At 41.2% G+C, this 15,559-nt stretch overlaps 1 protein-coding gene across 1 annotated transcript in view; it reads right to left on the reverse strand.

Annotated features, from left to right (window-relative positions):
• The window catches only part of GADL1 (GAD like acidic amino acid decarboxylase 1), a 396,024-nt gene extending 392,365 nt beyond the window's left edge, over window positions 1-3,659 (reverse strand). The window contains exon 1 of the mRNA XM_088463515.1: window positions 3,527-3,659. Within this exon, the coding sequence (XP_088319641.1) occupies window positions 3,527-3,569 (43 nt within the window). The 5' untranslated portion in view covers window positions 3,570-3,659. The remainder of the gene's footprint in view (window positions 1-3,526) is intronic.
• Window positions 3,660-15,559: the final 11,900 nt, after the last annotated feature.

The following is a 15,559-nucleotide window of genomic DNA, read 5'->3' on the forward strand; positions in this document are numbered from 1 at the left end:
GTCTATGTACTATGTTTGTGCACTATGTTTATGTACTATGTAAGGCGCTGCGGAACCCTTGTGGCACCATACAAATAAAGGATAATAATAATAATAATAATAGTTGGGAACCGTACGCACTTGAATTGTCATAGAAAGTATTTAGTCATACATATTTTAAGTATCTGAGAGTGGTACTAAAGAATTTTTGACATTTTATCGCCAGCCAATTTAGAGTGCCAAGGAACCCAAGACCACTTCTAATCACATTTATTGTTTCCATTACATATACATGTGTGTATACAGTATTTATTTTATTTATTACCTGTTATTTATATAGCGCACACATATTTTGCAGCACTTTACCATTATCTTACTATTCACATCTGTCCCTGCCCCAGTGGAGCTTACAATCTATATTCCCTATCACATGCTCACAAACATACACACTATGGTCAATTTTGTGGGGAGCTAATTAACCTACCAGTATATTTTTGGAGTGTGGGAGTACCCGGGGAAACCCACTCAAGCACAGGGAGAATATTATACAAACTCCACACAGTTTGGGCCGCAGTGGGTATTGAACCCACGACCTCAGTGTTGTGAGGCAGTAATGCTAACCATTACACCATCTATGATATATATATATATATATAAAAAACACTAGTGTCTGCGCCTATAAACACCTGACCATATGAACAAACCAGAAAAGTAATATGAATGAATATTATTTCAATAACAATAGACCTGTTAGAACTGCAGCTCCTCAGGACATAAATTAAAACAATGCAGTGATATAATAAACCACTTTTGATACTGAATAAATTTTAAAAATGAATAACAAATAAAATGAACCAGTTCCTGGGTGGATGACAAAAGTTCCTCTGAATATAGAAATCTGGGTATAATGATTCAATAGAGATGGCAAACAATTGTCCCAGAGGTATAGGTTATCCGCATCTCCTTCGACCAAAAAAGGGGACTCACTGCTGATAAATTCAAGTTCCAAGTAAGCCAGTATGGATGGACATATGATGATTAATAAGAACCCGGTCAGCAGAAAATTCCACAGTGGCAATGAAGGGCAAATAGAAATTCAGCCTACCCGTTACAAGAGTCTCCAGACTCCGGGCTGGTATGCACCGTCTCAGAATATCGATCCCACGGACAAGATGATGTCCGCTGCCTGCAGACAACAGAGGGCAAGGAGCGGTAATGTAAACTTTCACACTCGGGATCAGCTGGAACAGGTAGGCGGTGATGTGATGTAAGCTCCAACACCCAGGATCAGCTGAAAACAGGTAAGTGGTGGTGACAGCGGGGAAATGCCACAGAGTGGAGAATAAGAGCCGCAAGGTCCGCAATGGTCTGTGACAAGGATAATGTTGCCTTTTGAAAAAACCTCATTCAATGAGGAGAAACGCGCAAGGTTTTGACCTTTTTCTGAACTGCTGCTCCGTAATTCAGACGGACAATTGCCGCTACAGGAGACTGCACACACTGGAGTGTTTATCCCGGTCACAGACCATTGCGGACCTTGCGGCTCTTATTATTTGCCCATCATTGCCACTGTGGAATTTTCTGCTGACCGGGTTCTTATTAATCATCATATGTCCATCCATACTGGCTTACTTGGAACTTGAATTTATCAGCAGTGAGTAGTCCCCTTTTTTTGTCCAAGGAGATGCGGATAACCTATACCTCTGGGACAATTGTTTGCCATCTCTATTGAATCATTATACCCAGATTTCTATATTCAGAGGAACTTTTGTCATCCACCCAGGAACTGGTTCATTTTATTTGTTATTCATTTTTTAAATTTATTCAGTATCAAAAGTGGTTTATTATATCACTGCATTGTTTTAATTTATGTCCTGAGGAGCTGCAGTTCTAACAGGTCTATTGTTATTGAAATAAATTCATTCATATTACTTTTCTGGTTTGTTCATATGGTCAGGTGTTTATAGGCGCAGACACTAGTGTTTTTTACATTCTTGTTCTTCTATAGGGGATTTTTAGCAGATATCCCCTTGTGTCAGCTGCCAATAAATCACTGTTGAATTCCAGTCGTTATATATGAGCGCTCCACCCCTTCCCTTTTTTTATGATATATATATATATATATATATATATGGTAAACATTTTGCCCCCTGTTCTGACCCTTGCTCCTCCCCCTGTTGTCGCGTGTCACAAGGGGTCACAGTACAGGAGCTCTTCCAGTTCCGCATCTAGTGGGTTTAGGGAGGTCACCATGGGGGGGGGGGGGTGTGTTTGCTTGGGGGAAATACAGCAGCAGCTGCATCTACAAGAGCCACTGCTTGCAATATGATCATGGCTGCCCTGCAGCTGCGTCGGGAGGGGGGTGCTGCCTTGTGCCCGATAACCGTGGCAAGCAGTGAGCGGGACACACTGGAGGGAAAGCTGAGGCTGCAGAGGGACCAGCAGGTCACTCTGGTATAGGCAGCTTCTGGAAGATTAGCTTCCCACAGTCGCCTAATGGGCATTTCTGACTGGTCGCATCACATGCAACCATGTAAGGGAAAGCCCAGTCTGGTATGGATGCATCTGATGCGATCATGCCGGGCAAGTGGTTAAAGAAGTTGAAAACCAAAACTGAGTCTGAACCAAAACCCTTGAGGTTGGTTTTGCCAAAACCAAAACCATAACATTTGAGGGTGGTTTTGCCAAAACCAAATCACAGGGGTCCGCATACATCTCTGCTTTTAATAATATCATAAACTCATATTTTAGGAGCATAGAACTAAAAAAAATGATTATTGATCCAATATTGCTAGTATAGGCTGCATTCAATAAAACTTCAAAGTTTCACCTTGCTTAGACAGTTCCCATTTATTTATATTGCCTTAATGTTAACCATTGCCTAAGTAGTGACAGTTTTGATTTGTGGATCTAATTCACTATGTGTAAAACCTCTAACAGGACTAAATAAAATATGGGGAGTGGAACGTCTGGAAAAGAGTTTTCAGGTAACTGTGCAAAATAAGGTACAGTACGCATAGCAACCAATCAAACATTTGGCAATCTGTACTGCAGACATGACACTTATAAACTGATTTAATCCTATGAGTTACAGTAGTTTTTATGGCAGTAAACTATGCACACGTTTTTCATAAATGTCCCTTATAATGTCACAGAAAAGTAAAAAGTGTTTTTTGCCCTTTGATGCATACCATTTATAAATCGGTAGCTGAACATAATGCAGGCAGTTTATTTATATAACAATCTGTTCTTTTGCAAAGTTGGTTCTTTCACCAGCCAACTCAGCTGTCAGTAGATGTTGTACTCCCTTAAGTGTCACCTTGTGCAAAATACAGTACCAAGTTCTGAACAGATACAGAACGGAAAGCAATACACTGTAAACCTACATAAAAAAGCAAACTACTTATAGACATGCCATTAAGAAAACAAATGATTGAAAATGCACTTATTGTCATTGGAAAATCAAACTACTGTAGTCTATGATCTAAGCTACTGCATGCTGCCTAATGAACTGATGCTGGAAGAATAGATAGAAGCAGTCTGTTACCTTCATTCTGCCCAGCAGTGCATGTGTCCTGGCTGTTGCTCATTGTTGCCTCTGCTTGTTGAAGGTGACTTCTGCTTACTTCGCCTAAGGGCTCCCCAAAAGAAATCCCAGTCTCAGGGGAATCACTGCGGGTGTTCACTGCACAAGTGAATAATTTACAGGTGTCTGGTGTCAGTGTTCCTGTCCCCACCCTGGCTTTGGTCTGTCCTGCGGCTGCAGCTGCTGCCTCAGTGCTTCTCTCCAGTAGCTAAGCAGGGCATCTATTAATACAAATGCCATCTGGCCCTTATCCAGTCTGTACAGAATGGGAGGATAAAAAATTCCAGACCAGATGGTCAAGAGGGAGGTGCAGTACTTAAAGCTGCAATGCACACACAGATCTGATCTGCACTAGGTGTGACTGACACATTTTGACTTTTAACTATTAAAAGTTGCTTGACATATATTTTTTTTCCATTTGATGGTGACAGAATGACTTGAATGCAATAAAACACAAATCTTTGACATGTTTTATTTTTTTATTTTTTAGAAAGTTGTTATTATAGCAAAGACATTTGAGTTTAGCTTTTTCTAAATGCGGTTAGTGCTAGTTTGTTATGTTTCATCAGATTCTATCTAAAGACACGCTGGTTCTTACATTTCTTATACAATTGTGCAAGGTGCACATATTTGCTGTAGCCCATTACAACCAATTAAGCATTTGCTTCTTTCATTTTCTAAACTGCACTAGGAAAATGACGACTACAATCTAAATTGGTTCATATGGGTTACACACATTTGCGCACTTAGCAGCATTTTACTGCAGGAAAAATGAGGGTCATTTATGGGAAGCAAACTGCAACTGTCATTATATTGCATAGCACCATTGCTCCTTGTTGCCTGCATAGTACAAACTTACAAATATGCATACAATTATGTGTTCATTCTGAGTGTTTTCTATGTGCATTTAAGATCATCTATGAAAGTGCAGAACTGCAGTCCCGCATTGCATTTTGGGCCTATTTGTGCATAATTTATGGGACATGAAAGGGGGCATTTCCCAAAAGGCATTAAGCCCATACTTGCCGACATTCAGCTCCCTCCTTCCGGGAGGGAGCTGAATGCCTGCATACAGCAGGGGGGGGGGGCGTGGCCGGGCAATGACTCCATATTGGGGGCAGGGCCAGGGCCGTGACCACATGATCGCATCATCGTAGCCACGCCCCCTCTTCACAATGCTGAACTGTAATGTGTTACGGAAATGTCATATCTTGCATGTTCTGAATTGTATATAAATCCCTCCCTGCCTACTTCCTACTCCCTATTTCTCTCTGAAGCAGCTCCGCCTTTGTGGGCAGGCTAAAAGCACTGCCCAGATCAGTAGATCTGTGGAGCTATGTATAAAATAAAGAAAAATGTTTTTTAATAATTGTGTGGGGTTACCACCAAATATTGTCCCTCTCAGCCTGGGCTGGTATTGAAAAATAGAGGGAAAAACAGCGTGAGGTTTCCCCTATTCTCCAATAACCAACAACAGACTCAACCAGTCAGGGGAGCTGATGCTATAGTAGGAAGACACAGTGTGGAGTCCTCCTGCCATAATGGCGACCAACCCTAAACTGCTAAACCCAGGCATCTTCCATGCACCCCCTTTGGGTCCATGTGTAAAACTAAAATAAAAATAATAGTTAATACTATTGTTAATATTGGCATGCAGGATGCTGATGGTCAAACTACCGGTACCGGAATCCTGACAGCGTTTGGATCCCAGCTCCAGTATCCCCGACCGCCGGCATCCCAATGGTAAGTATCGGGGGTTAGGGGAGGGTTAGTTTTAGGGTTAGGTGTTAGGCACTAAGGGGGAGGGTTAGGTTTAGGGTGCGAGGAGGAGGCGGTTAGGTTTAGGCACTAGGAGTGGAGGTTAGGTATAGGCACCAGGGAGGGAGGTTTATGGTCAAGGGTTAGCTTTAGGGTACTTAGGTAGTGTTGGGATTCTGACTGTCTGGATGCAGCTGTCGGTATTCTGACTGGCGGCATCCCAACCGCCGGGATCCCATACCAAACCCTTTTTAAACTGCCATGTGTTTGAGCCGCTGCTGTGTCACTTATTTTAGCCAGCCAACTCACTGCAGCCTTTAGCCAGTATTGGTGAAAACAATATTGTGAAGTGGTCTTCACTGATTGGAAATTAATTTTATTGATATTAATAATATTGTAGGAACAAAACAGGTCCAATCTACATGATTTTACCTGATTTTATCAACTTTTAAAGAAGTCCAAAACCAAAACATTTGATTTAGAATCAAAACAAAAATATGGGAGTCTACACACACCTCTCGTTATATTCAACTGTTGACTGGAAAAATACTGGCTATACTCTAATAAATGCAGCTGAGAGTATTGCAAATGGAAAATGGAAAACCATTGCCCATGGTTGGAATGGCTTTTATTCACTGGCTACACTGTAACTGGCAGTGGCTTCCCTTTGGAAGCGCTACCTGCCAGTCACATAATCAACAGGCAGTCTCAGGGGGAGGTGTCTCCTCCCCCTGAGACTGCCAGTCCAGGCTGCTATTCTCTGCCTTTCCGCCAGCCCTACCCGGCTCCTTGGGGCTGCAGACAATACAGCCCTTTGGAAGCTGGTGATATGCGCTTCTGCAGCACCCTGCCGCTTGTGTGCATACACTGGTCCAGGTGCCTGACAGATCGATTGCGCTGGCGCAGGGACCTGGCCAGGAGAAGGAGAAGCTGGGTGAGTGGTTTTCGGTGGCTGCAGCCCCCCTCATCTAAGAGGGTAGGAGCCGCCGCTGCTTATATTGGAAAGGTATATGCAGGGAATATAATTTGTTTGTATTGAGAATTCCATGTAAATACATAACTTGTAAATTCATGCCGACAGCTAAGTTAAAATAATAACCCTGAATTACGTAGAATCATAAGTCTCTTATAACAACAGATGGACCTAAAAACTTGTGCTGAAAGCTTATAGGAAAAAAATCATTATCTATTGTAACCAACTGTTACAACAGTTTATATATATTCTATATCTCATTGTCTCAATTATATAGTTTCAATTAACAAAATAACGTTACCTGAACTTATGTCAGCTACTGTGATAAGAACATACCCTATAAAAACATAAGTTCCCTAAGAAGATTTTACAGACAAATGCCATACTACAAAACTATATGATATAGATGTATTAGAATCAAAAGATTTTCAATAGACTTTAATCTAATTACCAGCATTCCTTGAGCTGCAGTTCACTACAATGTGTTATAATAATGAAATATTAGCTAAGCAGTAAATATGACTGTCCTACGATTTTCTCATTAATGGCTGATTTCTTACATTTTAAGATTTCTTGAAATGGTCTAAAAAATCAATAAGATGTGAAAGAATCAAGCAACATATGCTAACGGCAATAAAGGTGTTTATTTTAGAGAATATACCTAGATAATAGGTTCTCAAACTTGGTTCTCAGGACCCCAAACAGTTCATGTTATATAGGTCTCCTCAAAGAATCACAAGTGAAATAAATATCTCCACCTATGGATTGTGACTGTGCCAGTGAGTAAAGAATAAGCCTGTGCAACTGCTAGGTGACCTGGAATGGGGCCCAGAGAACCAAGTTTGAGAACCGCTAACCTAAATGACAACAGAAAAAGACCAGTATAAGAAATTAGCTTTCACTTTATTGCTTGGGTGGTGAGTAAATGCAGCTGATGTGTGGTTCGGTTTGACTGAAATACACACAAACTGGAACTTTAGGGTCCTGAGACTAACCAAGTCCTGGCTCAGATCACTTTTGAGGTTCCGAGTAGAACCGAGTCTCGGCTCAAGTCTGCTGTAAATTTGAAACTCAGATTTAAACACTGAATCTCGGGTTTTGGATTGCATATAAACTGGTCCAAATTCCTGATTTTAGCTATTTTTATCAATATTTAAGAAATTTGAAACCAAAACCGAATCTGAACCAAAACACATAAGGATGATTTTGCCAAAATCAAAACCATAACATTTCAGGGTGAGTTTGCCAAAACCAAAACACGGGGGTCCATGCACATCTCTAGTGGTGAGACAGTATCCAGTTTTACCAGATCAAACATGTCACAGTTAGTGGCTACCAAACATTTAGGGATAGCTCTATAATCACATGAAGAATAACATATTTCTTCCTTGGTTCTCCGCTGTAGAGTTGGGGCTGAGAAGAGCCACAAATCAAAGATGTTTATTTTCTGCACTGGAGCACAGTCAATAAAATGTTCAAAGCACCAGGAGGGCAGAAAATGTCAAGCAACTTGGTTACCATTTAGTTTCCCTTCATAATGCCAGCTGGTACTGGTAAATATTTAGTATGCACTTTTTTTCCAATGTAAATATATTTTTTATAGAAATTTACGTATTTCTAATCTTTGCACCTTTTTACAGACATTCCTCACTTTGTGACCTACCTGTTTAGCGACCGTTCAGATTTACAACTGGTGCTCCGACCAGCTAACTGCGACTTGCAGTGATTAAAAAAAAAAGACAGACTCTGCCACAAGAGGAAGCCCTGGCTGTGGCGTGAGACACACAGGACACATTGCAAGGACGACGGCATGCTCTCGGGGGAAGTGGGGCACACACAGGCACATGTCACCCTCAGCCTGGGACCTGCTACTTCCCGGCTACTACATGTCCTCACTTAACGACCGATTCGTTTAACGACCAAGTCGTAGGAACGGAACTCAGTTGTTAAGTGAGGAATGTCTGTATTGATATTTAGATTGCACAACATTTGGAGTAATAGCTACATTTATTAGTACTGACTGAAATTTAGAAAAAAATATTTTGCAGAGAAAAATACTGAAAATGTGATCAACTGTTCTAGTAACATACGTTTAGATAAATAACATGACGTGTACTGAATCAGCTGCTTTTTCTTGAAAATTAAGTATGTAAAAGGACATCAATGACGTATAATTGAATATCAGGAATACATTTCAGTTAATAAAGATTGATCCTATTTGGCTGGGAGTCTCCCGATCATCGGGTGCCACGCCTGGCCCCCCAGAAAGGCAGACAAGCCTCCTGGTGGCCGCCGACCAGTCCGACCCCTCCGCAGTCAATAACAGAAACTCCCACAGTAGGGGGGGGGGCGGATATGCGATTTGCCCTGAATCGCGTCACTGTGGCCCTGCCCCCTGCTTTACACGATGATGTGATTGTGAGGTATGCCTTATCACCACCCACAAAACAGCACTTCCTGTCATTCACTCTTGGATTGGGCCTGCGTAGTTACGTATCAATATATTAATAATTAACCCATAAATATGTTACTAGCCTATACCATAATAGTATTACAGCTAGGGGAAATGTGTCATGTATAAAAAAGTGCTCACTAACGAACCTTAGACAAACATTTACAAACAATTAAAACAGTGGAAAAACTCCATAAAACATCACAATATATACAAGTACAAGATTATATCGTGCTTGTAAACATAATATAACAAGAATCACATGGCAATACATATTTCATCATTGTATAATTTTATGCTGTTAATGTCATATTGTTATACACTCAGATGACTATATCTGACTGTACACGTCCCTACAGTCGAGTGTATTCCAATACTCCATAGAAAAAACAACTTAAATATTTTGTATTATTTTTATTTATTTATTAACTTATTAACAGTTTCTTATATAGCACAGCATATTCCATATATATATATATATACTGTAAACAATTACCCTGCAAAGTATGACATCACCCCTCCAAACAATTCTATAAAAAACACTGTAACCCCAGTGTTTCATTGAGCCCCCTGGTGTTAATGTGTTTAAGGTGTAAATCCACCTACTCTCTTTTTTTCTTGGCTGTGTTGCCACCACTTGCATTTACAGGTACATGCTCTATAATTATGGAATGTATGGCTGCTACACTGTGTCTTGCCTGTACTGTACACAGTGTCTGGTTACTGGTTGATCACTAATGTCTGGTTCCTATTGTCAGGGACCGACATGTTACACAACATATATATCTATGACACCCATTTTCTGTCTCCAAAAATGTGTAGGTTGTGTCTTGTCCCAACCAGTGATATCAAGTTTGACTACATGATCCCTTAAGTTTTTACTTCTAGTATAGCTAGGTAAGAGTCTGGTATGGGCCAATGATGTCTAAATCCTGGTCTGAGGTTATTATCGGCCACCACTGTTTAGCCTTTTTAGTAACTGTTCCACTCCAGGGGGAATATCTGTTAACCCAAGGAAGACAATCTATAGGTAAGTTGTTACTTTTATGGCTACCTGTCTGTACTGTACTGGCTTGCATGGTTTTCATAACCTTTCTTTTAAGTTTCTCTAACTCATTTAGCTTATATCCTCTTGCTACAAATTTTTCTAACATCCCATCCAAGATGCTTTCTATCTGACTAGAATCTGAAGTTACACATCTAGCCCACAGAAATTGGGAATAAGGCAATCCTTTGTGGATTGGGACTGGATGAAAGCTGTCAAGTTTTTCTATCTGTTGGCTTGGATGAATAGGGAGGTACTTAGTTTGCTATTAGCCATTGCAATATTTACAACCATATCACAAACAGATCATCAATGTAGCTTAAATATAGGGCTACCTCTATTTTGAGAACCCCTTGCTCGTAGAATAATTGCTGTTCCAGCTGATACATGAATGCATTGGTGTACGATGGGGCCACTGTAGACCCCATCGCACAGCCTGAGATTTGAAAATAATATTTCCCATCGTATATAAAATTATTTCTAGTAAGGACCAATAGTAACAGATAAAAAATAACTCCACTGAAGGCCCCACATACAAAGGATTATCGTTAATTAAAGCTCTTACTGCATCCATACCTAAGATGTGAGGGATGCATGGATTCAGGCAGGAGACATCTGAACTACATAACCAGACTTCATCTGTTTCTACTGTACCTTCAAAGACTGCAACCATAACAATAAAGTGGTAGGTATATATATATATATATATATATATATATATATACAGTGTTTCTGTATATGTGTATATATGTATATATATATATATATATATATATATATATATATATATCCCACAATAGAGGTGGCACTCAGATGACCCTGTAAATAAATGACTTCAAGAGCCTGTAGTAACATAAAGATACAATTTCTGAAACTTTGACTTACTACAGGCTCTTAAATTCATTTATTTACCAAGTCGCCTCAGTGTCGCCTCTATTGCGGGATTTCTATGGTTGGTACCCTGCTGGGTAACCAGGAGGAAGGCACCGGACGCAGGTGTGCTTGTAAACAGCAAAGGAGTGTCGGCTCTTAGAATTATATATATACATATATATACATTGGGAAGACTACTCGCAAATTTAAGGAGAGGATGGGGGTCCACAGGTCGACCATTAGGATGGCATTGAATAAAGGGACTAGTGATCAACCTGTGGCCCGTCATTTTATTGATGCGGGTCATAATCTCTCATGTCTTAAATATAGGATGATTGATCATGTTACACCTTCCATGAGAGGAGGTGATAGAAATTTGTTATTGTTGAAACGGGAATCCTTTTGGATTCATTATCTAGATGTCATTGCCCCAAGAGGTCTTAATGAAATATTACCTCTAGCTTGTTTGACTTGATTATTTCATCCGGATCTTTGTTTACTGAGTATTGCTTCATTATTATATGCACATATTGAGAGTTTATGTATGTATTCTTGTTATCGTATGCTGCTGTCAGGATGTTTCTTTATAACTATTTGGATCAGCAGTAAAATAGTATTAGTGTATTATGCTTGCATGGTGATGGTGATGTATTGTCACTGATGGAGACTGCATTATGTTGCAGCTGACGTCATTTGTTCGCGCCCAAACCCGCCCAGGGCTGGAGCGTGGTGCGCCGAGTGTCACTTGCGTGGTGGATAGCTATAAGGTAAGGTGTCTTGTAAATGTTTGTTAATACCTGACGAAAATCATATAAAGTGATTGAAACGTTGTAATACTCCTCCGAGTGTTGTACATTCTTGAACGTCTCTTCAGTCCTGAGTGCCGCACTTGTGTGGTTATGTTTACGATTTTGTGTGGAGGCACCGGGCACAGTTGCTTTTCTATGTGAGTGCCGGACCATTGGGGCTAGCTATATACATATATATATATATATATATATATATATATATGCAGTATATATATATATATATATATATAATCGTACGTATCCACTGGAGGAAGAATGCACTCGCCACTTAAAATCATCAGTCAAATTTATTCATGATGGAACATCACAGTTATATGGGTGAAACGTCGAAATGACATTTCGGTTTCACTTTGAACCTTTCTCTAGACCTAATACCAAAAACGGTAAAACATGATCTCATTGTCAATCCAGGCAAAGCTTTAAACAGCCAAGTCCTGGACATGCAATCTGTATCACACAGATCTCAGAGGCAATAAAGGTCAGGCTTAACCAGCCTAGTCATGGACATGCAATCTGGATCTCCCAGACCTAAAACATCATAGACCATCTGGGGTCATTGCGGTGAAGGAGGTAGTGGGCAACGGGACATGATGCAGACCAGTGAGACCACCGGCTCCAGCTGGTGACAAGACAGAGGTTGGAAATATGGAGAGGATGTCACACTGAATACATACTATGGCGTCTATGTACTATGCCTAGAAAAGAGAGAGCTAAAGTGGCTCGAGATAAAGTGCCAACCAAGCAACTCCTAACTGTCATTTTACAGGCTGTGTTTGAAAAATGACAGGAGCTGATAGGTTGGTCCTTTATCTCTGTTCACTTTATCTCTCTCCAAGACTTAGGGGTCTATGTACAAAGGGAGAAAAGTGGAAAAACTGTAAAGGCAGAGAAAATTCCAGTACATACCACTTCACAGTAGGTACTAAAGGGATTTTCTCTGCCTGCAGCCTGCCAGCGCTAAGTGCAGGCTACAATAATGCACTGCACCTGGATCACTTAGTGCTGCCATAGACACCTATGGCAGCGCTAAGTGTCCCAGATGTTAATAAGAGTAGAGGTCACTTACAATGGGGTGTCTTCTCCAGCACTGATATCACCTCCTGGAGTTGCCGGTATCTGCTTCTCCTCACTGGAGAAGCAGAAAGTGAGCTCTGTAACTTTGGCTGTGTGTCAATGAAGTTTGTTGAAAAAAAAATATCTCTGTTTCCTCTGCACAGGACGGGACTCCGGAGCCTTGGTGAATCCAGTCTATGCTCTACTGCCTACACCGACATGGGGGTGACTTAACGTTCACCCTCCTCAGTTGATCTGTTATTGGTAACAATCGCGGTAGCCAGCTCCTGCTTTGCAGCGGTATGCTGGTGAAGCTGGAGCATCTTTTACACCGTGGAAAGTGCCACCTTAATACATAGACCCCTTAGTACCTAGACTACTATATCTGAGAGGCATTCCAAACCATCTCTGTTCACTATAGCATTTGCCATGTGAATGTGTTTGCCATGGTTGCCACATAAAACTGTGGAAACATTTTCACAGTTATCAATCAATAATAGGAGTTTGAAGTAACAAACCAAGGATAAAAGTAAATCAACAAACTGATTCTAAAGCTAGGTACACACTGGAGTGATGTCGGGACAATATGCAATTTCGTAACAACATATTGCCTACATCGCTCAGTGTGTACGCATAATTGTGTGCTCCAGCATTCGAAAGCGACGGTCACCTGGTTTGATGTGCTTCACATCAGACCTAGCAATATCGCTAGTGGCCAATGCATTGTTAATGAATGATGTAACGGTGATTGTTACGTCGTTCATTAAAGTCGTCCAGTATGGATGCACATTCACTGTCACTCCAGTGTGTACCTAGCATTATAGCATGCCGCAGTGATTTATATTTAAAGTAAACCATGGTTATCTAACTTAGGGGCATATTCAATTTGGAGTGATAAGTCAGTTGCCGGACTTTTCACTGTCATCGCAGGTTTCAGGGTCAAAAAGTTATCGCACTCGTCCCCACGTATCCCCGTATTCAATTCCAAATTGGCGAAAACGGGACCCAGTGAAAACTAAATTGGCAAAAAGTCTTGTCAATTTTGGGGAAATCAGCCTGACACCCCCCAAAAGATGCTCTGACATGGGGGTTCACTATAGGTACCCCTGAATAGCCCTGCTAAAGATATGTGGGGTCTTTAAACGATTTCTCGATAGGTACTGTTTTGCATTTTTTAGAAGGTGGTGAAGAATAGCATTTTTTTTTGTCAAAATAAGTAGTTCCATCAAATTTGGGGTACATGAAAATGGGTGTTAGCATATTTTATAGTTGCTAATATGAACGTGAAAAATCCACTTGGCTCTACTACCTGCAATCAAAAAAACACCTGGGGCATACTTGGGGACCCCCCCTGACTCTATTTCGCTAGTTTAGAAGTTTGTCCCCCAACTTTTTTTTTTTCGCCCCCAAAACGAAAGTACTTTTTTGGCATGTCCTAAGGTACTTTTTAAACATTTTTTTGACACATATATTACCTTTGGGGGTCTGTCAAAGGGGTACAGGGTGGTTTTTGGAAGTATACACCCCCAAAACCCCAATTCTGCACTTTTTCTCGCTACCTATTCATAGGTGATACTTTTTCGGTGGGTCTGATGCATTGACTTTTCGCACCTACGAAAAGTCGGACAAATTGAATACGGGCATAAGTGGAATCGGCGAAAATGATGTCATCGACAAAAAAGTTTCGCCGAGAACGGCTTTTCGCTCCAAATTGTATACAGCCCTTAGATGTAATTACTTTACATTTAATGAATCCTTTAGTTAGGCAAGGATTGAATCATTCCTAACCCATTAGATCCTGTGTTCTTTGGTTCTTATTATACATGTACTGTAAGCTACAATGAGCTCTACAGTAGATAAGATTATATCCAACAATGGTAGTGTGTGATCACAAACTTTGATGTTATTCCCAATTTTAAAAAAATGCTAAGCAAAATATAGGAGAATGCAAACAAATATAAAAATAATTCAGCCTTAATATAAGGGCACGACTGTGCCCCTATAAAATAGATTTTTTTTTTCCCCTCAGCCCCTATTCAGCTTGAAAAAACCTCATCACTTATTCTGTATGACACACATGCAGAAATGCGTAAATGTGAACAATATACAACAGACTTATGCAGACGCAACTGAAAATCTCATTGTTTATCAGTATATAATGAGCATGTGTACATTATATAAATAACATGAGGCTTATTTTAGTGGGGACAAAATATGGTAACAATGAAATCTTTTATTACCCATCATTAAACTGTTCTAATAGCTAAAAGTCTGTTATTGTATAATACAAAACTAATTGTGCTAAATCCCTTTGATCACATTCAGTGGCAGATTCTACCTAGGGGCTGCAGAGCTCCCCAGTAAAATCCGTAACCCCCAGTGAGCCAATAAGTCTGGACACTGGCTTCACTGGCAATGGCTTCCCATTGGCAGCACTACCTGCCAATCACAAACAAGGTGTTCTCTCCCCCTGGGACTGCCAGTCTGGGCTGTGATTAACAGAGACCATGCTTCTAGTGGGAAGTCACTCCTCTGCCTTTTGGGGCAGCCCTACCTGGCTTCTATGGGGTGCAGCTGACACAGGACCTGATTCAGAGCCAGACGCTCTGACCAGAGCGCTCGCTCTGAATCAGGGCCGTCCTAGTTAAATTTGAAGCGGCCTTTTGGACGCAAGCCCTGGAGTGATTTTGGCTCTATCAGAGCCAAAATCACTCCCACTGACATCAGCCAAAAACACTCCCACGGACCCAGATGGTAGGTGTTCCCACGCCCCGGCACGCCCACCAAAGGGGGCGTGCTGTCACTCACCATCGACAGCATGCCCCCTTTGTAGCGAGACCCCGAGCGATGGCTTCCCCGTCGCACGCCGGGTATCGCGCATGCGCACAACGGAGCAACCTCCTGCGCTCGCGAGCGGGTCTGAATGAGACCCACAGTCCCTAGAAGCTGGTGTTTTGTGTATGTGTGGTCCCACTGCAACTTGTGCACATGTGCCAGTCCCAGCAGACCCAGGACTGTCTGCTCCTGTTCA

This window comes from Taudactylus pleione, unplaced genomic scaffold, assembly GCF_031769625.1.
Source record: "Taudactylus pleione unplaced genomic scaffold, aTauple2 ptg000053l, whole genome shotgun sequence".
NCBI classification, from domain to species: domain Eukaryota; kingdom Metazoa; phylum Chordata; class Amphibia; order Anura; family Myobatrachidae; genus Taudactylus; species Taudactylus pleione.